The sequence below is a fragment of the Rhinatrema bivittatum genome, chromosome 1 (genome assembly GCF_901001135.1).
Source record: "Rhinatrema bivittatum chromosome 1, aRhiBiv1.1, whole genome shotgun sequence".
Taxonomy (NCBI): Eukaryota; Metazoa; Chordata; class Amphibia; order Gymnophiona; family Rhinatrematidae; genus Rhinatrema; species Rhinatrema bivittatum.
Genome location: NC_042615.1, coordinates 625,113,281 through 625,138,939, shown reverse-complemented (window position 1 = coordinate 625,138,939; position 25,659 = coordinate 625,113,281). Strand labels below are relative to the sequence as shown.

The window sequence follows — 25,659 nt, the reverse complement described above, 5'->3', positions numbered from 1 at the left end:
CATTTAACCCATTTGAGTACAGTATGGTGAATGTAAAATTCCAAAATATTTTAATAATGTATTCAATTGATTTTGCTTCGTTGGATGCTGTTTACTATGTCGAATATACACAGATCTTAAGTATCTCCTCTGGCAATGTATTATCTGAAAACACCAGGCAATTTATTTATTTATTTTTTATATTTCTATTTCACACGTTGCCACATGTTTGCAGCGGATAACAACTTAAACATTCATAATGATGTAAAACAAATATAGAACTAAAAAGTAAAAACAATGCAACAATTACAATTAAAACAAATTTAAAAGTTAAAACTAAACAAGTAAAAAATGCATCATATATAATTGGAGTTCTTGGATCTCCTTTTCTAGTCTTTACAAATGGTCACTAATGCTTTGCTTTTGCTTCAGTGTTTTAGCATTCTTTCCATGCCTTCTATTCTAAGGACCCCAAAAAAGCATTCGTCTGAGATTAACATTGTTGGTCTTGAAGGCAAATCAGGAGCCTAAGCACAAGAGTCACAATTTAGTGGAATATTCACTTTGGGACTGGGGATGATAAGATCTGTTAATCTTTCTCTGCATAGAAGGGAGATGTTTTATTGTATTTAAGGCATACTAGCATTTTAACTGCTTTTCTACCTTTACTTTTTCATTAGCTTCTTTTGTTCATGTCTTTGTATGTGGCCCATGGGCTAATGATAGGCAAAGTTTTTCAGGGACTGAATACAGGGTCCGCTTCTCAGGATAACCAAATATACAAAATAACTTGGTTCAGGCCAACATGTATGCAAAACTGATAAATATTAATTCAGGCTAATTTTAAAATGAGCACATGTTCGCCCATACACGTGAATATCTGCACACAAGCGGAAATTCTAAATCATACGTGCGTATGTTTTAAAATGCACCCCAAGCGCATAAGTGCTTAATTTTAAGAGATTGCTCAAGGAAAGGTACATCACGTCTCTTTTCTAGGACTTTGCCAGCTTTTACGCGCATATGTAGATGTGTTGTAAAACATGCTCATGCACAGGACAACCCAGTTTTACCAATTTGCCCAGTTAATATCAACGTCTTCAAAACCCCTCTAGTTCTTCACCCTGCACTTAATTCAGATCCCTCGCCTGTCTTGTAAACCCTAAAACCTGAGATCTACTGATTTGCAGCATTAAAGTTACATGAATAACAAGTCGACGTGTGCCACAGTCTCTGATTTTAAAATGCGGAGTTACACATATAACTGTTGCCACACCCTGGAACAACCATGCTCCTCCCTTTTCTGTTGTCTTATTTTTGACATGCACATGGGTATATATATATATGCATGTACTTCATGGTTTTTTAAAATCTACGTTGCTCTCACGCGGTCCACATATGCATGTATGTGGGCATTTTTTGCACGAGCAATGCTTTTAAAATTGACCTCTAATTGTGGATATCCCGAAAAATTTGTTTGCTACTCTCAAAGGCCAGAGTTGCCTGTCCTTGGTCACGAGCATGGTAGGCTCAACAGAGTCCCTCTGGTATTTCTAATGGGGAGCAAAACTGGTGACGTTTTAAAGAATTATGGCTCTGCTCCCAGTCTGTAGTCCTGTGGTAAATATTTAATAAAATCCTTGTATCCATGGGTCCTAGTTTGCTTTAAGTTGTGATTTCATTTGTTTTAGTATTGGATGATGTGATGTATATAGACCTCTTTTATTATACAAAGTAACTTTGTCTCACTTACATGGTATTTATAAGATTCCTGGAGATCAATTTTGATTTTTCTTTCAGAGAACTTTCCCACAAGTGGAGTATTAGACAAATAGCAGGGCATCTTCTTTTAAAAGGGTAAGTGTGAATAGTATTTCCAAAAAGTAGATGTACTAGAGACATAGAAGTCAATTTTCAAAGAGCTAATGAGCAGCAAAGACAACTGGCTAATTTTAGTGAGTTTTCTTTAGCTAGTTGAACCAAACCAGCTAGACTTTTGCTGAAAAATTTCCTAAATGTAGCTAGTCAAAATTTGACCAATTAGATTTAGGACTGCCATTTCTGTGACTGGGTTTGGCTACTTAAACTTAATCGGTTAGCACTGAAAATCAGAACTTACTGATTAACTCATAAACTTGTCCCCTTTTTGCCTGGCTAGATTTTGTCCGCCTTATGAATTTAAGAGGTCAAATTTAACTAGTCTCTGGGGTAATATTTTTTTTAAAAACAAAGATTTAGCCAGTTAACTGTCAGTCAGTTCAACCTGAAAATTGACCCCTTATTAACATGCATTGTAACATAATACATGATGGCAGATAAAGACCAAATTTGCTATTTCCTAGCGTGTAGACAGATGGACTCAGGACCAGTGGGTTATGCTCCCCTGCCAGCAGTTGGAGATGGAGCAAGCTGAAGTCACAGTATATATACTCCTGCAGCGACCCCAGCCTGCCAGTATTCTCCATCTCCAGCAGATGGCGGACGTGCATTTCCCTATGGGGATTGCTGTGAATTTTGAAAGGAGAATTTTTTATTGAGAAACGAAAGCCCCGCTCTCCTGCAGTGATACCTAAAGGTCCCTCCCCCAATTAAGAATTACTGAGGTGATTTCCATGGTTCCTCAGAGTGTGCCTTGGTCTGGTAGCCAGTTCCTGGAGTGGACTTAGCTGCTTATACAGCTGAAAGACAGCAAGGGGCGGATTTTCAGAGCCCTGCTCGCGTAAATCCGCCCGGTTTTGGGCGGATTTACGCGAGCAGGGCCCTGCGCGCCGGGAAGCCTATTTTACATAGGCCTCCCGGCGCGCGCAGAGCCCCGGGACTCGCGTAAGTCCCGGGGTTCTCGGAGGGGGGCGTGTCGGGGGGCGGGCCCGGTCGTCGTGGCGTTCCGGGGGCGTGTCGGCAGCGTTTTGGGGGCGGGTACGGGGGCGTGGCTACGGCCCGGGGGCGTGGCCGCGCCCTCCGTACCCGCCCCCAGGTCGCGGCCCGGCGCGCAGCAGGCCCGCTGGCGCGCGGGGATTTACGTCTCCCTCCGGGAGGCGTAAATCCCCCGACAAAGGTAAGGGGGGGGTGTAGACAGGGCCGGGTGGGTGGGTTAGGTAGGGGAAGGGAGGGTAAGGTGAGGGGAGGGCAAAGGAAAGTTCCCTCCGAGGCCGCTCCGATTTCGGAGCGGCCTTGGAGGGAACGGGGGGAGGCAGCGCGGCTCGGCGCACGCAGGCTATACAAAATCGATAGCCTTGCGCTCGCCGATCCAGGATTTTAGTGGATACGCGCGGCTCCGCGCATATCTACTAAAATCCAGCGTACTTTTGCTTGAGTCTGATGCGCAAGCAAAAGTAGGCTGATCGCGCTTCTTTTAAAATCTACCCCCAAGTGCAGAAGGCTGAGCGCAACAGTGATGGCAGATGCCCTCTCCCCTCACAGCCCAAGACTGTCTCTATACTCAGCCAGTAAGCGCAGAGCTCCAGTAAGTTTAAAAAAAAAAGGATTTTTACCTACAGAGACAGTTGGGAGTTTTTAGGCCTTCCTTTGGTCTCCGTGCTCAGCGCCCCATCCTGACATCATTTTCGCTTCCGCTGGGGTTAGGGGAACTGGGCAGCCTGGTGGGTTGAGCGGCCAAGGTGGGCTAGGCCCCACAGTAGGCTTTTCTCTGCGTGCCACGTGGTAGGCCACTGTGGTGTTTTCATGCACTCTTGTGCATTCTTTACTGCTCTTCTACAGGACGTCAGTTTGCGTGCCGTGCTAGGTGCAACGTTTACACGCATAACCTTTTTGAGCGTCATGATACGCTGCAGCGGGGCACACTAGTAATTTGTGCATGCAACTTTTTTTAAGCACAAAACGATTCTTTTAATGGGTTTCTTTCTGTAGCTTGCTTAGCTGGCTTCTCTTACTGTTTACTATTTTTTCTTGTTTGTTTGGGAGCTTACTGTATTGTGTGCATGCTGTGAGATCTGTTATGGTTTTCTTATCTCCTTTTGGGTTGCCTGGGCCAATAACTAATTCTTTGTTAGAGCTTTAGGGCACAGCAAAGTTAGTTTAGATAAGAGAGTGCCTTTTTAAAGAAACGAAACAAACCATAGAGGTTTCTTCTTTGCAGGAAGAGTAAACAAAGCACTGCTTTCTTTAAAAAGGTAAATTTCTTAGCGTCAGTCAGATGAATCCAGAACAAATGGGTTTATGCTCCCCTACCAGCAGATGGAGACAGAGCAAACTGACTGTCCTATAGAAAAAGAAATTATCAGGTAAGTAGTAATTTCTCAATGGATCTCTAAGAAGTCAAGTCAACTCGCATAATAACAGAAAGCAAGTTGGTACACGTACAGAGCATACAAAAGCCCTAGTAGCTCAAAAATTTAATATTAACTAATTCTATACAGCCCAGCACAATGACATGAAACACTTTTCCAACAGAATTTATATGCTTATCTATGGAGGGTGGTAGAGAACCAATAAAAAAGAAAATGCAACTGACTTGGATAAGGAGAGAGATCCTACAAGCAATCAAACTTCTTCAGTTGGCAGCTGGGATATATCCTTGCAATATAAACAGGAATAGCTGAGCAAATTGTAATGGCTTATTGGTCTTTTTTTGTGATGATCTAGTATATTACGTTGCATATTACTGTAATACAAACTGTGACATCCAGTGTTCACTTAAAGGGAAGAACTACATTAGAAACAATGAATCTGCCAATATTATTACTGTATACAGCTTTTTCCTGTATGTATCTACTCTGTATACATGAGGCATGTTAGTAGCTAGAATATGAGCTAGACCTTGATGTGTATCCTTCCTGCCATTAAACTGACATCTGCTATTTATGGTGACTGAAAGGGGGGGGGGGGGAAATGTGATCACTAAAGTAATGGCTTTGTATTCTTTTAACTTTCTAGAGTGACCTATGTAATAGCAACACCTTTTTATTCAGCGAGCTTGATTGAGACTGTACAGGTAAACTCTCAGACTATCTATTAGCAGTCATTTGTTAATTAAAATGTTTAGATAAAATGTATACTATGGTGGCTGTGCTACCTTATATTGCTTGGAATTTTTTTTTTTTTGTTAACTCACAAACAGAAAGAGACATACTGCCTACTTTGAATTATACCACTCCTCTATGTTAAGGATAAACTCTTTGGAGAATTTGAGGGGAGTGGCTTTACTTATCTGATGATTAAGAGGTTCATCTGCCCTGGAATGCCGCTATATTTTTTTTCTTTTTTGTTCCATAAATTTTTTCTTTAAAAAATAAAGCCCTTAGAATTAAAGCACAATTTTAAAAATACTAACATATTTACTAGTTTATAAACCTTGTGAGGTGCTCTAATGCCCGTGCTGATCCCAACCATATAGAATCTATAGTCTAATATAAATTTCTATTTAGCAGAATCTCATAATGCAACTTCAAATGTTTATAATTATTACAGAGCACAGCTGTTAGACCCCTGGTAGGGGCCAAATCAACTGATCATATTAGGCCAATCTTATGCCTGCTACATTAACTACTGGCCAAAAATTGAATAAAATTCAAAATTCTTTTATTTTATTTTTAAATGTGCAAATCAACAGAACCCTGATTCTCTCTCAGATTCTCTTCTTTACACTCCCACAAGGAAACTCAAATTTTCCCAGATGGTCTTTCTGTCTACCCTTTCTCTAGCTTTGACCAGATTAACTTGGATGAGACTGTTATTTAGCTACTGTGCTCTAAAAATATGGAACAAGATTCTGCTACCCTTATACCTTTAGACTTCCCAATTCACTTTCTGGAAAAAAAAATCTGATTTTAGCTGTTTGGCAAAGCCTTCCTCTAGATTCTATGGGACAGATTCTTCCTTTTACTACATGAATACCAGAACTTCTTGATCGTGAGTCCATAACTTCATCCATCACTGAACTAATCCTAATTAATGTATTCTTACTATTTTTGCACTAACTGCTTGTGCTATTATAAACGCTCCTGCACTCTTGTACCCAGCTTATATTCTTACCATAGAATTCATCAGATAGACCCTATTACTGTATCTATTATATATTCTGTTATAACCTAGATGACTATCTCAAATCTACCTCATGTCTTTAACCATATCTGTATATATGCTCTAAGCCCCATGTTCAGTGTTCTTTGGCTTGATTGTAATACACCTTGAGACTAACTTAGGAAAAAGCAGAATGTCAAATGTTTATAAATAAATACATTTTGTTCTAGTTTATGCCTTGTCCTTGCCCAAGATCTGCCTAGATCTTACAAAGCTGGACTCAGGTTGCCTTGTAGAACTCTCCTGGCAGATAGTGATTGTGCAGAACCAGGAAGGCAAGAGTTGATTGGAGAAGGGAGTGTTCAGTTTTACTATTAGCCCTAATAGGAAGACAGTTTTCCTTCAGGTAGGGTCCTGTGTGCTAAATGTAAGTGCACATTTTGTGTGTGTTAGAAAATGTACTGCCAATGTAGGATATGTATGATATGCTTAATATAAGTGTAAGTATCAGTACCATGAAGGGGAATACACCTTTCCTTATCATCCTTGCCAAACCAGTCCAGACAAGTGGGTTATGTCCTTTGGACAGCAAATGGATACAGAGACAAAAGCTCAAAGCTGACTTCACTCCCACTATAAAGGTTTGGTGCTGCCTCAACAGATGTTCATATTTGTGGACTGGTGCTGCAGCTATGAATAGGCCATTCCCAGGAAGGCTTTAGGCCCAGATTCCCAGTGGATATAGGCCAAGTCCTCGGGTTACTCTAGACAACTGTCCTGATGGATTGACTCGCCCTTCCCCTTTTGGAACTGACTTCATGGGGTTTGTGTTCCTGTACCAATGGGTAAAGTACTGGCGGGGGGGGCAGTAGCTTTTTTTTTATCTTGGTGGGTTCAGCAGCAAGAGCTGCAGACCAAGTTCCTAGGACAATAGTCCAGACAAGTGGTAACACTTCAGACAAATAGCATTGGTTTCCTTGGTAAAGGAGGAGGCAGCATGACAAATAAGTCTCAGCAGATTAGCATGTCAGCTAATACAGTCTACAACAGCGTGAATGTTTAATTGAAGGCCCTTCATAACACCAGAGCAATTACTTAGTGCAATACTTTTCTCCACAAGAATGGTCTTATGTCATCATAGGTCTAAGGGTCTTTTTTTTTTAGAAATGCTTATTCAAAATTTGTGCAAATGTTTTGCGAAATATCAAAAGAACAAACGTCTCCAATGTAAAGTGGAAAAAGCTTACTTGTGTTCAAGATTACAGTTCCACTGTGCCTGATGTGGTACCATATTTCAGAGAACCTGCTTCAGGGGCTTGAATTAATGATGTAAAATGTAACATCCCATGAATCCACATTGGTAACACCTGTGAGCTTCCACGACTTGAATATCAAAGAAAAGAACACAGATTTATGCTCTCTGCAAAATAACATGAAAGATATGTAAGCCAGATTGAAACATTAGAAAAATTTAATATTTGAAATTTAAAAACTTGAAAGACATGGGAAAATAACACGAAATACCATTTGTCAAAGGGAAATAGCCTTGCATCATGGGACACGGTAAATATGAATGTACTGTCATCTTAAGACACAGCATTGATAGTAGCGATCAATGGAGCTTAACTGCAGGCGGCTTCCTTCTCTGCCACTGATGCTCAAAGAACTGCCAGCAAAGTGCAGAGGCTTTTAAAGATGGCTGTCAGGGAGTACCCCTGATGACATGCATTCAAGATGGCTGATGGCGAATGCCCCGATGACATCAAAAACTCCATTAAAGGGAAATGACCCATTTAATTTCCTTGCTAAACCCATGAGGGGCTACTGTGTTTAAATTAAAAATCCAGTATTGTTCTTTTTGTGCCAAAGTGCCACTATAGGCGAATGCTTTCAGCTGACAATTTTGAGACCATGAAGTGTAAGGACTGGCAGAAGTGACCTTTGCCTTACTAGGGGTCAGGTATTGTGTTTCTGTGAGTGGTTTTTATGTCAACCTCATGAAGTTCCTGGATGAACACGTACTTAGGCTGAAAATGGAAAGCAGGAACCAGGAAGATTTGGATATCTTGGTAGAACCATGGCTGGCATCCAGACTTTTGCGAGTGTATTAGTTGGAAGCCTGTACATTCCATGGACTGAGTCTAGGAGGTACATGCAGGGGCGTGCCTTCACCTTTAAATAATTCTTCTCTGGAACATAAGAAAATGCCATACTGGGTCAGATCAAGGGTCCATCAAGCCCAGCATCCTGTTTCCAACAGTGGCAAATCCAGGCCATAAGAACCTGGCAAGTACCCAAAAACTAAGTCTATTCCATGTTACCATTGCTAATGTCAGTGGCTATTCTCTAAGTGAACTTAATAGCAGGTAATGGACTTCTCCTCCAAGAACTTATCCAATCCTTTTTTAAACACAGTTATACTAACTGCACTGACCACATCCTCTGGTAACAAATTCCAGAGTTTAATTGTGCGTTGAGTAAAAAAGAACTTTCTTTGATTAGTTTTAAATGTGCCCCATGCTAACTTCATGGAGTGCCCCCTAGTCTTTCTACTATCCGAAAGAGTAAATTACCGATTCACATCTACCCGTTCTAGACCTCTCATGATTTTAAACACCTCTATCATATCCCCCCTCAGTCGTCTCTTCTCCAAGCTGAAAAGTCCTAACCTCTTTAGTCTTTCCTCGTAGGGAAGTTGTTCCATTCCCCTTATCATTTTGGTAGCCCTTCTCCTTACCTTCTCCATTGCAATTATATCTTTTTTGAGATGTGGCGACCAGAATTGTGCACAGTATTCAAGGTGCGGTCTCACCATGGAGCGATACAGAGGCATTATGACATTTTCCGTTTTATTCACCATTCCCTTTCTAATAATTCCCAACATTCTGTTTGCTTTTTTGACTGCCGCAGCACACTGAACCGACGATTTCAATGTGTTATCCACTATGACACCTAGATCTCTTTCTTGGGTTGTAGCACCTAATATGCAACCCAACATTGTGTAATTATAGCATGGGTTATTTTTCCCTATATGCATCACCTTGCACTTATCCACATTAAATTTCATCTGCCATTTGGATGCCCAATTTTCCAGTCTCACAAGGTCTTCCTGCAATTTATCACAATCTGCTTGTGATTTAACTACTCTGAACAATTTTGTGTCATCTGCAAATTTGATTATCTCACTCGTCGTATTTCTTTCCAGATCATTTATAAATATATTGAAAAGTAAGGGTCCCACTGTCCACTCCCTTCCACTGAGAAAATTGTCCATTTAATCCTACTCTCTGTTTCCTGTCTTTTAGCCAGTTTGCAATCCATGAAAGGACATCGCCACCTATCCAATGCTTTTTACTTTTCCTAGAAGCCTCTCATGAGGAACTTTGTCAAACGCCTTCTGAAAATCCAAGTATACTATATCTACCGGTTCACCTTTATCCACGTTTATTAACTCCTTCAAAAAAGTGAAGCAGATTTGTGAGGCAAGACTTGCCCTGGGTAAAGCCATGCTGACTTTGTTCCATTAAACCATGTCTTTCTATATGTTCTACGATTTTGATGTTTAGAACACTTTCCACTATTTTTCCTGGCACTGAAGTCAGGCCAACCAGTCTGTAGTTTCCGGTTCACCCCTGGAGCCCTTTTTAAATATTGGGGTTACATTTGCTATCCTCCAGTCTTCAGGTACAATGGATGATTTTAATGATAAAGTTACAAATTTTTACTAATAGGTCTGAAATTTCATTTTTTAGTTCCTTCAGAACTCTGGGGTGTATACCATCCGGTCCGGGTGATTTACTACTCTTCAGTTTGTCAATCAGGCCTACCACATCTTCTAGGTTCACTGTGATTTGATTCAGTCCATCTGAATCTTTACCCATGAAAACCTTCTCCATTACGGGTACCTCCCCAACATCCTCTTCAGTAAACACCGAAGCAAAGAAATCATTTAATCTTTCCGCGATGGCCTTATCTTCTCTAAGTGCCCCTTTAACCCCTTGATCATCTAACGGTCCAACTGACTCCCTCACAGGCTTTCTGCTTCGGATATATTTTTAAAAGTTTTTACTGTGAGTTTTTACCTCTACAGCCAACTTCTTTTCAAATTCTCTCTTAGCCTGTTTTATCAATGTTTTACATTTAACTTGCCAATGTTTATGCTTTATCCTATTTTCTTCTGTTGGATCCCTTTCATTCTCTTTTACAACCTTGGAATTAAGAGAACCAGTCTACATAGTGAGGTACTTAATGACAGGGTTTGCTGCTGTTAGTGGTGCAAATGTGGACCACATAGCATACCTAAGAGCTTAGAGCCTCTGCATGGTCAGTTTATGGGGGGTACAATATTTCTGGTTGAGGAGTCTCTTAATTTTGTGTTTCCACCAGAGGAGACTGGGATGAAGGCATGATGCGCAAGTCTTGCAAAGGGCAGTGTCTGACTCTGGTTTGCTGCAAGAGACCTAGGAACAGAAGCTACCTCACTGCTCTTTCAAATTAGATGCTTTCTTCCAAAGAGTCAATATTACAAGCGCTCTGCTGTGGAAGGTCTCCTTAGAAAGGATCTGCCATCCTTTCCTTTCAAGCTTTGTAGGGTAGCATTTCTTTCAGTCTTGTTGTTCTTTGAGTCTTGTCGGTGACCTTTGGTAATTTTAAAGGAAAGGGTATCTTTATGTGCGATATCCCTTTGTTTTGAGGATAATGTTTCACTGCTTTCAGAATCTGGCTTTTTTCACTTATGATGATGAGACGGAAACATAGAAATGACGGCAGAAATGACGGCAGAAAAAGACCAATCGGCCCATCCAGTCTGCCCAGCAAGCTCCCACAATTATTTTCCCATACTTATCTGTTTCATCAACCACCAAGTTCAGGGCCCTTGTTGGTAACTGTTTGATTCAAATTTCCTGCCATCCCCTGTCATTGATGCAGAGAGTAATGTTGGAGTTGCACAGACTGCACAGATCAATGCCTTGTTTGATGTTGTCTGAATGCAAATCCTCTTTTCCACATTACCCCATGCCTAAGAAGCAGAGAGCAATTCTGTATATGCATTCAAAGTGATGAATCAGGCTTAATTGGTTTACGGTAGTAACCGCTGTAATAAGCAAGCTACCCCCACGCTTACTTGTTTACCCAGATTGTGAATTTCAGTCCTTGTTGGTAGTTGTCTGAATGCAAATCCTCTTGAATAGAACTGCTCAGCAGTCCATCCAAGTCACATTTCCTTCTGCCTGAGGTAGGCATGAATATTTGTTTCTATGAATTGCATAATGGGCAGGTTCAGTTTTGTGTGAAATCACTTTGAGGAGGCGGAGTTGAGGGTTTCTCTAAGGAGTCACACTGCCTACACTGACAAGTATCTCATTTATAGCAGGTTATAGCCATCAAATTCCAAATCTCTCACTATTACTAATAGTAGTTTAAATGAAATGAGTCTGTTTAAATTGTCAGCTGCAGGTAGATACAGTAAGACTCTTGAAGAGATGAAGGTTTATTAGATCCCAAAGCCAGGAGAAACTCCTGAGCTCCCTGAGAAGGAAAAGCCACACAAGCACAAAAGATACAGAAGGGAGCTAAAGAGTAAGGGGCAGATTTTAAAATGTACGCGCGCATGTTATAAAATCAGGGGTCGGTGCGCGGAAGGGGGTGCTCCTTGTGCACCTTGCGCACGCTGAGGAGAGAACGGGGAGACCAGCTGGCTTTCCCCGTTCCCTCTCCCCCCAGCTTCCCCTCCCTTCCCCCCTTCCCCAACCTGTCTCGCCCCCCAGCCCAATAAAAAACCAAACCCGTACCTTGCAGGCGTAACTTGCGCGCACCGGCCAACTGCCGGCGTGAGATTTCCCGGCACAGCCACTGTGCCCAAGTCCTCAGCCATGCCCCTTGCCCGCCCATTCAGAAAAGCCCTGGGGCTTTACCCACGTCACCGTGCCTTTTGAAAATAGGCCCGGCTCGCGTAACCCCCCTATGCGCATAAATCCACCTGGATTTACGCGGGAAGGGCTTTTAAAATCTGCCCCTATATTACCAGTGATATGTTTGTGTGTGTGTATAGACACAACAGAATTAATTATATCTATATTATGATAGGGATTTGTTGATCAGAATCAATAGACAGTTATATAAAGGTCTATATGAATGAAAAGAGATTGAGTCATTTCATAATAGAAATATTCTCTCAAGAATGCATAGCAGTATTCTGTTATACACGATTTGTTGTCATTTGATTAATAAATACCCTTTGTGCTGCTTGTATATCTTACACTTGTTTTGTAGTATATAGTATGTTTTGTAGTGAGCAGCTTTTTTATCTTCCAGGGGCCAATTTTCAAAGAGTTTTGGCTCCTAACATTTTGGAATTAGGCTCCTACATTAGCCCTTTTGAAAATATATAGGCCTGAGTTCCTAAATTTAGGCTCCTAGTTTCATTAGGATCTTAAATTTAGGGCCAAAATTTATGAATTTTTAGCTAAAAGCTTCAGCTAAAAATAGGTGCCTAACTTAGAGCTGGATTTTCTAAGGTCGCAGACCCTAGAGAATCCGGGGGGCGGGCCTGCAAAAGCCGGCAGCCATCACACCACTGCGGTGGGCTGCCGGCTTTTGCACCGAATAACTACATTGTAAAAGGTGTAGTTATTTGGCGTGAAACTGGCAGCGATAAGGGTCGTCGCCAGCGATGTCTGCGCAGCGTCTGGCCCGGTGCCGCCCCAACTCCTCCTCTTCCAGGGCCGACTCCGCCCCCATTTAGTGATCACACGTGAAAAGGGACTTTTCACGCGTGATCACTTTTGAAAATGACCCCCTTAGGGACCTAATTTACAAGCCTAAATTTTAGGATGTCAGCTTATTTTGAATATTGCCACCCCCCCCCCCGGTCTTTAAGCTCAGCCCCTCTGAATGGTTGCATTGTTTCTTTATACTATTTTATTTATTTAAAAGTTAAATTAATAATAAATTATAATGCAAAAATCCCTATGTGACATTCAGTAAAAAAAAAATAAAAAAAATCACAATGAATATCCAACTATAGATAGAGTATAAATTATAGTCGCCTGTTGATACATATTTTACAATTTCAAGTTTATGCTTTGTATCTTTTTTAATCTCTTTACTTTTTTGTGTTTATAGAGTGAAATCATTCGAGATAATCCTGGAATTTTGGACTGTATTAAAGAGGGGATGGGCAGAGTGATGGGCATGGGAGTCCCTCATAGCAAACGACTGCTTCCTCTGTTAGTCTTGACCTTTCCTACTGTTCTACATGGAGTTCTTCATTACATTATCAGCTCGGTTGTCCAGAAGATTATTCTCTTCATCTTAAAGAAAAAAAATGTCACTGGTTTTCTGACAGAGAACTCTGGTGAAGTTCAGAGTACGCTGGATGCTTATTTCCCTGAACTTATCGCAAGTTTTGCTGGCAGCCTTTGTGCTGATGTCGTGCTTTACCCATTGGAAACAGTTATGCATCGCCTTCACATTCAAGGAACACGTACAATAATAGACAATACAGACCTTGGCTACGAAGTGCTTCCTATCAACACTCAGTATGAAGGAATGAGAGACTGTATGAACTCTATAAAACAGGAAGAAGGCATGCTAGGTTTTTATAAGGGATTTGGAGCTGTGATAGTACAATATGCACTGCATGCGACAGTTTTGCAGATTACAAAAATCATTTATTCCATGCTGTTAGAAAAATCTGCTTAAAACAAAACTCATGCCTTAGCATAGCTATCAGAAGCACGCCAAATTAAGATTTAAAAATATAAAAAAGATGAAATGTCCACTAACTGAATTTAGAAAATATAATTAAAAAAAAAATTTGAAAACGTAAAAGGCATCTATAATGGCTTTTTACTTTTCTTAAAGCGGCACTTTTCTAGCAAGTAGATTAAACTGCAAAGGTATCATTAAAAATAGAATATTCGGTAAAATTGAATAGCTTCTGTTAAAATCTCTTGTGGGAGAGCATGGAAAAGTAAATGGAAAATTTGATATTTTGGAATGGATGTGTAAAAAATGTAGATTGTCAGTCCCTTATATCTGTTTATTTATAAAATAGCAGAAATGATGTGCCATAATGTTGTTTGCTTAAATGAAATGGATTGAAATTAAAATAGCTGTAAACAACATTGGTAACAAGTTCAGACTGCCATTGCAATTGTCTACAATATTTTATATTGTGATATAGAATTTGCATGTTTAAAATGTCATGTGGATTATTGAATTGCTTTTCATAAACTGTCTAATCATGAGAACAAATTTTAATTATTGTCTGTATTTACAGAGCAAATTCTAAAGGCACAAAGTCTCTCTTTTTTTTTTTTTTTTTTTATATCTATAATGGTACTTTCCACTACATTGAAATCTTTTAGCATGAAAGACAATATTGTCTTGATGATCAGGACTACCAGGAAACTTGTACTTCACCCCATGGACACTCGTCTACTTTAGATAACTTTAACGCTTAGGACTAGATTTACTAACGCTTTTCTCCTATTCTCTGTTTATGGGTAAAAGCTTAGTAAATCAAGCTCTTAAGTATGGTATTAAAGATCTTATTTCAGAAGTCTGAGTACAACACATTTAACACTGTTGGTTTCGCTTAACATTTGTGTGCATTAATTTACAATTTGTTTTTAAGTGGAAAAAATATTTCAAAGGGATTTATTTTTGCATAAACTTCTTAAGTGTCTTGTGAGATCATTTCAAATCATTAAGAGTTTTGCCTTCTACCTAAACTTTAATATATATTACAAAAGCTGTGATTTAAATTTGTCAACTGAGTTTGTAGCATTCATCTTAAAACATTAATTTTGGAACTAGAAAACCAGAAAGTTTCATGTAAAACTCTCAAAAAGTTGTATTGTGACTGCCCTGCATTGGCAGGGCAGTCACAATACATGAAATATGACATTGTGGTTAACTTCTTAGATGTTCTCTGTTTCATGCGAGTGAAGTGTGGAAAATATTAGTGGGCATTGCCTGATAACATAGAATAGAAGTTTGTGTTTTTAAGCACATGCATATAATGCAGTGGAGATATACTGAACCACACAGCAGCACAAACTCTAATATAGCCATACACAGAAGAATGTCTGTTAAATTGACACATGGTTTCAATGAATTAGTGGTGTCTTTGTTATTACCATCTGAAAGCTGTTTGGTGGCCTCTGTGACATCAATTTGAGGTGTTCTTCCAGTATAAAGAAGGCACATGTTCATGTCACTTTTAAAGAAAAATCACCATATTGGAACTAATTGGCACTGTTAGTACTCTGAGCAAGGCATGCAGACTGTGAATTATCCTTGAATCTCTAGAGTTGGTCCAGGTAATATGAGGCATAGCTGTTGCATGTGCTGTACCTGTATTTATGATGATCTCAGAACAGCCGCTTGGAGCACTAATCATTGGGAAGATTTATTTTTAAATTTTAAAAAGGCTTCCATTTTGTGAGACAGGGTGCATATTTTTGCCTTTTTAACTTAAAATCTTTATAAAGAAACAAATATCAAATTTGCATGTGCTTTGTAATAAAGTGATATCTAGTATAAGGTACCGTTTATGGTGTAAGCATGTTACCTTATGAAGGTTTAGGAAGAAGGAAATACTTTTTTCACTCTTCTTGAATTCCAGATCTGGTTGAGCAGACTCCTGTGCCATAAGAAGTACCTTGTACAACATATATTTATAAATTATACTGATCAGCAAAAGCTGAATTTAGCCTTAAGAGTTTATTTTTTTCATTTGGAGTTTAGCACAATTTTGATCTGTAGTCACGATGGTAAATCCCTTCTATAATCCATAGATGTCAGCTTGAGGTGCTTGAGCACCCCAACATTTAGCAGACTCCTTCACTGTGTCCAAGGCAGGGTAATTTGTGATGTTTAACATCCCTGATCATTTTGAAAAGTTGACTCCCATGCTATATCATTCATTATCCACTTGTAGGTAGGGTGTATGGGATCACGTTTGCTGGTTGTGGGAATACAAAATTCAATAAAACTGGGGTTAAAGATGGGAACCTATGCTTGATTCTAGAGAATGTGTTGACAGGGTTATGATCTCAGATCGCAGTTATTTCGCCCATCTAAGCATTTTACTGCCAAAATATATCTAAAGAAACACAGATAGTTATGGGTTTTAAAAAAGAATATTGTATGGCTTTTTTGAAATATGAAAAAATTGGCAGTCAAATCTGGAGTACTCAAGATGTCATAAAAAGTCATGGCTAACTTACAAAGTAGTTCTCATATTTTTAATATGACTATGTGGTATCCCATACAGATTTATTTCTTTGATTCTGTAAAATGTAATTATTTGATAAGATTTATTTCGCACTATTTGGCTTTTTGTTTACATTAAAATAAGGAAATACCTGTGTTTAAAGCTTTGATGAATTTTGAAAATGAGGAAATAAAGGAAACTATGTCTGAAATTTTATGATCAACCTTTTTGGTTTTATTTTCTATTATATGTTAAAAGTTGGTAGAAGCAAATGAAATAGTCATGCTCTATTTTACAGAAGTATTGCAAATACTTCATACATATTTGTACCAAAAATGACAGGAGTGGGGGTACCACCTTGTAGACTAACTAGTTTGAGGCATGAACTTTCAAGGACAGAGTCCACTTTATTAGTCTATAAAGTGCCACACCTGTCTCTTGTCATTTTTGTTATACCAGACTATCAAGGCTATTCCTCTGAAGATTTGAACCATACATATTTGTGAAGTTTTGGAAAACCAGGTTGACCTCAAGGAACAAGTTGGGAACAACTGTTTTAAATGTTGGTTCTGTACTACTTTAATAACACTATATAAGCACAGCTGCTGGTTTCCCACAGTTCTGCAACAAGGGATACAAAATATTGGCCCTTAAAGCAGGATTTGGCAATTGTGGTGGAATCAAAGGAAACGAGTGCGCCAAGAAAGAGTGAGTCAGAGGGTGGAGGTGTCCTTTGTAGAGATAACTACCCTTGTCTGTATGTTTGTCTGAGTTAAGGTTTGGTGTTTTAGAACAAAGGATTCTTCCATTTATTTAAAGATAGTGAAATATAAATAAACATTATTAATTAGGCACCATAATTTATAAAGTTTCCATTAAAATATGTTTAGCAAGTTATTTATATGTGTAATTTTAAAAGTTTGGAAAATGCACTAAGATCAGATTAACACAAAACTTGCACAAGTCACTCTTTTTGAGCTAACTATTCCCAAATTTACACAAATAGCAGGCCTAAAGTTAGCCAGATAAACACATCCATTTAATTTTGAGATAATTGTATATATTCAGCAACGTGGTGCTCACTTAGAGGTACATTTTAAAAGCATTGCTCCCGCAAAAACGGTCACATATGTGCGTATGTGGGCTGCGCTCTGGTGGGGCTTACAGGATGAGGAACCAGAGGGGTCATGAAGATGAGAGGTGGGAGAGAGAGACAATGTGACACTCTATATATCTCCCACTGTAAGAGGGGCACAGGCATTTTCAACTCAGGGTGGGTTTTGGGGAGGGAAGTATTAAATCGGTCTGTCTAAGGTGCAAGGGTCTTTTCCTAGCGTGTAGTAGATGGACTCAGGACCAATGGGTATAGTGTACTCCTGATAGCAGATGGGAGACGGAGTCAGATTTCAAGCCGACGTTGGCGTACATATACCCGTGCAGGAAGCTTAGCTCTTCAGTATTTCTCCGTCTCCTAAGCAGATAGGGACACCACACACACTTGCACAGTATTAGAAAATCCAAACTAAAGAAGAAAGAAATCTTACCTCTACAAAACGAGCCCTGCTCTCCTGCGGTGATACTTAAGGGTCCCTCCCCCAGTCGAGAATTCCTGAGGTGATTTCCGAGATCCCTCAGAGGCAAGCCTCGGTTCGGTAGCCGGTTCCCGGCATGGACTCAACCTGCCTCTCAGCCCCAGAGGGGCTGAGAGGCAGTGGGTGCAATACTGAGCGCGGTGGTGAAGGTAATTCCTCTCCCACTGCAGCCGGAGATTGCCTGGCATGAGACCAGGAAGCGCCGAGACAAGGTAAGGTAGAAAACTCTCAAAGTCTCCGGTCTCCGAGGCTCATTAGCCGCACAGATCGTCTTTACGGCATCTGTTAAATCGGGTTGAGCAGCCCTGTCCGGGCTAGACCCCAATCTGGTGCGAGGGTCCTCACACGTGGAGAACCTCCAGGAGGGGTCACCATCTTGTCCACGTGGTCGTCAGCGCCATTTCCCCCCTTGACCACCGCATTGTACGCTCACCTGAGCCATGCGCACAACCAACTTCTGCGCACAGGGGTGCATATAACTGTGCCTGGCACACAGCGGCGCGCACAACGGTGCCAGGTCCACAGATAGGCCTGTACGCACAGCAGTGCGCACATCCCCACCAAGCACACAAATAGCGGTCTGCATGCATATCTTCCACATCCTGCAGGCACATCGTCGGTGCAACAGGAGCGCACAACTAAGTCTCCCGGCACGCATACCTACATGCACAGACAAGTTTTTGAGCCACTCCACGTGCACAAATCATGGCACCGCCAGCCAAGAAAGCCAAGGGACAAGCCCTCTGCCCAGCCTGCCACCTGTGAGCTGCGCAACCCGAAGTGGCCTCTGCCCTATGCCTGCAGTGCGAAGAGACTCGGGGACCTGAAGCAAGCCCCCCCCCCCCCCCCCCTCAGCCAGTAGAGGGATCCAGCTCCACCAATGATAGTACCCCGCATCTCTGTATCTCCGACTCGGCCCCTACTCAGGTGGGCACCTCAGGGGCCTCCACTGGATTCAATATAGACCCAGGGACCTTTTTCTGGGTGGAATTCTTCAAAAGGCTGCAAACCTTTGTCCAGGCGCAATTGGTACCACCTGCGACACAGCCCCAGTCTCCATCAGAAGCGCAAGACCTTCCAAGCACCTCTCGGACCTCCCAAGATGTGCCCCATCCAAGCAAAAGCCTCCCCTTAGGGGACACAGACACCTCGAAGATGAGACTGACTCCCTGGAGGAAGGGGAAATTCCTCCAGGGATGGAACCATACCGACCCATGCTGCAATTCTTCTCCAAAGATGAGTTGCCAGCCCTCATGTCTCTGACCCTGAGGATGCTGGCCATTCCAAGCACGAGTACCACAGCGGAGCCAAAGATGAACCCCGTTCTGGTCTGCCTCCATCAGGCCTCATGCTATTTCTCAATGCTACAGGCCGAACAACTTATTGACCTGGAATGGGAATGCTCCGGAAGCCGGCTTCAAAGGAGGATGGGCCCTAGAAGCCCTATACCTCCTGGAACCCATGAGTGGACGCCATGGTCTGCGCAATCTCAAAGCGCACGACCATCCCAGTCGAAGGAAGAGCTGCACTAAAGGATGCCCAGGACAGACGTCAGGAATCCATCCTTAAACAGTCATTTGATGTTGCAGCAATGACCCTGCAGATCGCTTCCTGCTGCGCTGTAAAAGGGGCGGGGCATGTCAGGGGCGTGTCCGGAGCGACATGGCGTTTTAGGGGCATGTCGCAGCGTTTCAGGGCGGCGACGCGGGCGTGGTTTCGGCCCGGGGGTGTTCCGGGGGCGTGGCCGCGGCCTCTGGACCAGCCCCCGGGACCGGAACACGGAGCAGGGCTGCCGGCCGGTGCCGCAAAGTTAGAGGGGGTTTAGATAGGGCCGGGGGGTGGGTTAGGTAGGGGAAGGGAGGGGAAGATGGGGGGAGGGCGAAGGAAAGTTCCCTCCGAGGCCACTCCGAAATCGGAGCGGCCTCGGAGGGAACAGGCAGCGCGCGCTGGGCTCAGCGCACGCAGGTTGCACAAATGTGCACCTCCTTGCGCGCGCCGACCCCGGATTTTATAAGATATGCGCGGCTATGCGCGTATCTTATAAAATCCAGCGTACTTTTGTTCGCGCCTGGTGCCCGAACAAAAGTATGCGATCACGCAAATTTTTAAAATCTACCCCTGTATGTGTAAGAGAGAGCGTGTGTGTATGATTAAGAGCCTGGGTGTAAATGTGAGAGAGAGAGAGAGAGAGAGAGCACGTGTGTGTGATTGTGATTGAGAACCTGTGTATGAGAGAGAGAGCACGTGTGTGTATGTGTGTGATTGAGAGTTTTTGTGTGAAAGAGAGCATGTGTGTGTACATGCTATTGAGATCCTTTGTGTGTGAAAGACACAGCATGTATATGTGTGTGATTGAGATCCTGTATATATGAGAGAGACCATGTGTATGTATGATTAAGAGCCTGTGTGCGTAAGTGAGAGAAAAAAATACAGCATAAGAACATGCCATACTGGGTCAGACCAAGGGTCCATCAAGCCCAGCATCCTGTTTCCACCAGTGGCCAATCCAGGCTATAAGAACCTGGCAAGTACCCAAAAACTACGTATGTGTGATTGAAAGCCTATGTGTGTAAATGTGTGCTTGAGAGCCTATGAAAGTGAGACAGAGAGGGAAAGAGAGAGAGAGAGCATTGTATATGTGTGTGTGACTGAGAGGAGAAAGTTGCAAGCAAACCCTTCCCCCTTTCTCTTCCCCTCCCCTTACTAATTCAGAACAGTCTCAGGGCACCTGGAAATTAAAAGTTCCCAAGTATGGAGAGCAGAGCATTTTTTTATCCTTATTATTTTTAATTATTGGGCCTTTGTGTCTGCTGTTTTGAAATCATTTATTGATGTCTGGAAAGTTTTTATATGAGTTTTTTTAATTATTGGATAGTGGATACTCCATTCATCAGCTGTTTTGAATTAACCTGTTCTTTCTATTATTATGGTTTTATTGCTATTGATTTTATATTTCTTGATTTGTTTTATGAAGACTGGTGATGTTTCTCTTTTTCTTTTGTTTCACTGCATACAGAGTCTCTGGCTTGTTACGATTTCCAGTTTTTGTCTATATGTTTCTATTTATGCCTTATAGTCTCTTTATTCTTTACTAGATGAGGGCGTCCACATGTGATTGAGGTGAGGTATTTCTGCTGGCGTGTAGTTTTTGTGTAGGGCTCTATAGTAGTCTGGCTTGTTTTGTTTTCCTAATAGAAGGAATATTGGTGTTTTAAGGCCTGGTGTATTAATTTCAGAGTTGCCTTTTCTTAGATAAGATGGTTAACTGTTTGAGGGCTGGAAGCTGCAGCTGTTCTGGTATGGGAGGTTTATTATTTATGTAATTTCTGTTCAGAGAAAGTACTTATCCTCTTGTGTCATTCTTAACCATAGAAGTAATACTGGGTCTAATTTTTTTTTAATTTCCACCATGGATTGTAATGAACAATGTCACAATTTTGAGCATTGTCTGTCAGGTATGTCATGATGGGGAAAAGGTTGAGAACCATTGGAATAAGAACATAAGAAATTGCCATGCTGGGTCAGACCAAGGGTCCATCAAGCCCAGCATCCTGTTTCCAACAGAGGCCAAACCAGGCCACAAGAACCTGGCAATTACCCAAACACTAAGAAGATCCCATGCTACTGATGCAATTAATAGCAGTGGCTATTCCCTAAGTAAACTTGATTAATAGCCATTAATGGACTTCTCCTCCAAGAACTTAGTCAAACCTTTTTTGAACCCAGCAACACTAACCACTAAAGTATTTAAATTTATCTTTGTTCTTTTTCAGGTACTTTTTAAATCTGAAAACTGGTTTTCTAGAAACAAGATAGGAACACTATCAGATAATTATCATTCTTAATGTTTCCTTTTTGTTACTATAACTTTGTTTATATTCCTGTGTTTAATTGTAAGAACTGATCCTTTGTATGATTGTTTTTCACTTTCAGAAGAATACTCCCAAGAAAGAATCAAATTTTAACCTGTAACTTAGTATTATATGTTTTTTCTATATTCCCTTTGTATGTTTGTGTCTTTCTTTTCTTAGGTGTGTGTTTACCCTCTTTTCTATCCTATTTTCTTATATTTGTCTTATATGTGTCTGTATACAGTTTTATAGTCTTGGTTTGTGAGTATGCATACACTTAACTCTTCAGATTCTGATGCAGAAACATGTGTACTAGGCTTGTTAATGCAGTTGAGTAGTTTTGGTTTTATGATACCCCGAGGCTGTGCAGCTTTAGAAGAATGAGACAGCAGCTAATTAGTAGAGCTTGCAAGCATCAACAGGAACTTCAGCTCTTGACCATGTTGTCCTGTAGTATTACCTACTATCCTAACTTCACCAACATAACCAGAGATACTGTCTCCCTTTCAACGAGTTATCTTCCGCCTTCTAAGTTAGCCCTCAGTATTTTTCAAGCCACGTTGAGGCCCTAACTTGTGTTAAATGGCAACTAACATGTGTTATATGTGTGCTAAATATTGCATTGTGAGCAAGCATGTCAATTATATTATAAGAATGCAAATTAGTAACTCCAATTGCATTTTGCAGTGATTTAATGCACAATAATGCAGAATTTAATGTTGGAAATAACATCTTTTTTTTTTTTTGGCGTTAGTGGAGCAAAATAGTTTTTATCAGTGACAACAGCCATTATTTATTTATTTATTTATTTATTTATTTAAAAACTTTTCTATACCGTCGTTTAGTAAAGCACCATCACAACGGTTTACAAATAGGCACGTTAATAAGTTTGGTTTGGTTTATAAATTATCTAGAAGGTGCCAATAAATGTTTCGGTTACATTCTCAATAATATAATCTATATGGAAAGTGAATTGGTATTTCCATTTATGTGATTAATTGGATAATCATATACATTTTATACTGTCTTTCCCTTAAATTAATTCTTAATTATGAGAAAAAATAATAAAGTAAGAAATTACGTTATTAGGTGACTTCCAGCTGTGTGTAGGTGTTCTTTGCTTGTTCATTTGTGTTACTTACTCACCGACCTCACTGTGAAAAGCTTTTTTGAAGAGCCATGTTTTTAAACTTTTTTTGAAAAGTTTTAAATCTTTCATTAATCTTATTTCGAGTGGCATTGTGTTCCACAATATTGGACCCACTAAAGATAGTGCTCTCTCTCTAACTTGGATCAGTTTTGCTGTTTTGACCAAGGGTATGGTTAGTAAAGCTTTATTGGCTGATCTGAGATTTCTCTGGGGGACATGCAATCGTAGTGCAGTATTTAGCCAGTCAGCATTTTCATTGATTAGTTTGTGAATTGTCATCAGCGTATATGTAGTGTATGATACCTAGTCCTGCCAATAGGTGGCATAGGGGCAGCATGTAAATGTTAGAGTCGCCAAAAGTGCTGAACCCTGGGGGACCCCTGTCTTTAGCTCAATTTTGTCTGATATTGTGTTTTTTATCTGTACCTGAAAAGATCTATTGTTAAGGTAGGATTTGTAATCCTATTTCTTCTAATCTTTTTAGTAGTATGTTATGGTTTACTGTGTCAAATGTTGCTGACAGGTCTAGTAATATCATAATGTAGTGTTTTCCGCTGTCAAATCCACGTAGTACATTATCTGTTAGAGAGAGTGTAGGCCAGAAGTAGACTTAGATGACAGGGATAGTTTAAGAGTTTTATATAATTGGGAAGCGAGATGTCCCTGAACTCCAAAAGTCTGATTATATGGATAGCAAATAAGGTATCTCCATGGAGAGTATATCAGGTATGGAAAGAGTATGCAGGACACTGCAAAGGAGCCAGGCATAAAATTGAGGAAAGCAGCGAGTTGTTTTGGAGTAGGGAGGAAAGGAACCATATGCCATGTTGCTGCCATATTGGCCAGTTAATGGGACGTCCTCCAATTTTTATTCTGGGGTTACGCCAAATTGGAGCAAAACGGGATAGTCTCCACTGGGGCATGGTGTGTGGGCGAATTAGGTCAAATTTCAGCATAGCTTGGTGTAATGAACGCACTATTGGGTTGGACACATATTGCGATGACAGGGAAATTCCTGGAAAATATTCCATTGGAACTGGATGTAGTAAATGTTGTTCTATAGTAAACCAACGTGGGCAATCTAGGGTGGTAGAACTGGTTGCAAAATAATGTTAGCCTTGCTGTAGAATGAAATTGACCCCCCCCCCCCCCCTTGTTGAGTAGTACCTTTTAGCTTGGACAGTGCAATATGTGGAGCTTTATTGCGCCATAGAAAGCGAGCCAGTAATTGGTCAATGTGCCTATAAAAGTCCTTGGAGAAGAATACAGGTATCATTGCTAGAATATAGGTTATCCGGGGAGCTATCACCATCTTTATGGTATCCAATCGCCCCCACCAGGAGAGGTGCAATGGAGACCATTTTAACACCGCCTCCCGTAACTGTTTGAGGACCAGCCATTTCACAATAACCTATCGTGAGAGTATCCATATGGAAATGAATCCCTAAATATTTGAGGCCACCAGCTACTTTTTGTATGGGAAAGCGAGACAGATTGGTCAGGGATCCTAATGAGTTAAGTGGGAGCAGCTCAGTTTTATGCCAGTTAATCTTATATCCAGAGACTGAGGAGTAGGTGGAAATGAGGTGGAATAAAGAAGGAAGGGAGAAGTCAGGGTTAGTTAAGAAAAGAATAACATCATCTGCATAAGCTGAGTTTGTAGGTGTCATTGCCTATAGTGATCCCTGCAATTGCTTCCATTTGTCTGATTGCAAGAAGTAGGGGTTCCAAAGCCAGGTTGAAGAGGAGTGGGTAGAGCGGGCACCCCTGACGTGTGCCTCTCTGTAATGGAAAGGAGAGAGAGATACGATTGTTTACATATAAAAAGGCAGACAGTGATGTGTAAAGGAGCTGTATCCAGGAGAGAAAAATGGGTCCAATGCCAAACCACTGAAGGGAAGCCAGAAGGAAAGGCCATTCAACCCGATCAAAGGCCTTTTCTGTGTCCAGTGAAATGGCCACTGTAGAAGAAGCTAAGGTAGAGGCATGCTCCAGGACCTGCAGGAATAAGCGAGTATTATGCGCAATCAATCTGCCTTTGATAAAAACCAGATTGGTCCGGGTGAATGAGTGAACTCATGAGATGGGAGAGTCTGGTAGCTAATATGTTTGCGAAAATTTTGTAATCAGTGTTTAATAGAAAAATTGGTCTGTAATTCGAAATGAGAGTGGGATCTGTCCCTGGCTTTGGAAGGACCACTATACATGCCTCAGTGAAACTAGAGGACCCAGTGGGGTGAGAAAGGAGAAATAATCATGTAAATGTGGCACCAAGTCAGACTTGAAGGCATGATAAAAGTCCGAGGTGAAGCCATTGGGACCGGGTGCTTTTCCAATTTTCTCTTGTGTAATCGGCACGTCCAGAGTTGATGCATGACTGCTCGTCAGAGAAGGATGATTCAGCTGGACTAAGAATTGTTGAATTTTATCCAATGATTGACCAGTTTCAGATTGATATAAAGTTTCATAGAAAGACCTAAAGGCGAAAAGAATGTCTGTCGGATGTCAATGGAATTTGTGTGGGAGACAAAACTATTGCTATGCATTTCTTTTCCTGTCGTTTTTTAAGATACGTGGCGAGCAGATGACCACATTTATTGTTTCCGCATAGTATAAGGCTTTAGTGCAGGTGAGTCCCAGTTGAACTTGCACGCTCAGCTGTTGATTATATTGGTAGCGTGCTTTCAGGAGAGATATGAGGGAAGCTGATGTTGGCGACGCAATGTGTGTTTTCTCCAAAGTAGTAATTGCTTTCTGTAGCTTGAGTAGCGTAGCCGCCTGCAACTTTTTGGCTCTGATTGCAAAACTGATAATTTCTCCATGGACGGTGGCTTTGAAAGAATTCCACAGAGTGGACGATGAGATATCCGGAGTGGAATTAAG

General features: G+C 41.1%; 1 protein-coding gene across 1 annotated transcript in view; it reads left to right on the top strand.

The window, feature by feature from the left end:
- Positions 1-16,394, top strand: part of SLC25A46 (solute carrier family 25 member 46) — a 48,413-nt gene extending 32,019 nt beyond the window's left edge. Inside the window, exons 6-8 of the mRNA XM_029571857.1 lie at positions 1,780-1,836; positions 4,873-4,930; positions 13,084-16,394. Coding sequence (XP_029427717.1) covers positions 1,780-1,836; positions 4,873-4,930; positions 13,084-13,662 — 694 coding nt within the window. The 3' untranslated portion in view covers positions 13,663-16,394. The remainder of the gene's footprint in view (positions 1-1,779; positions 1,837-4,872; positions 4,931-13,083) is intronic.
- Positions 16,395-25,659: the final 9,265 nt, after the last annotated feature.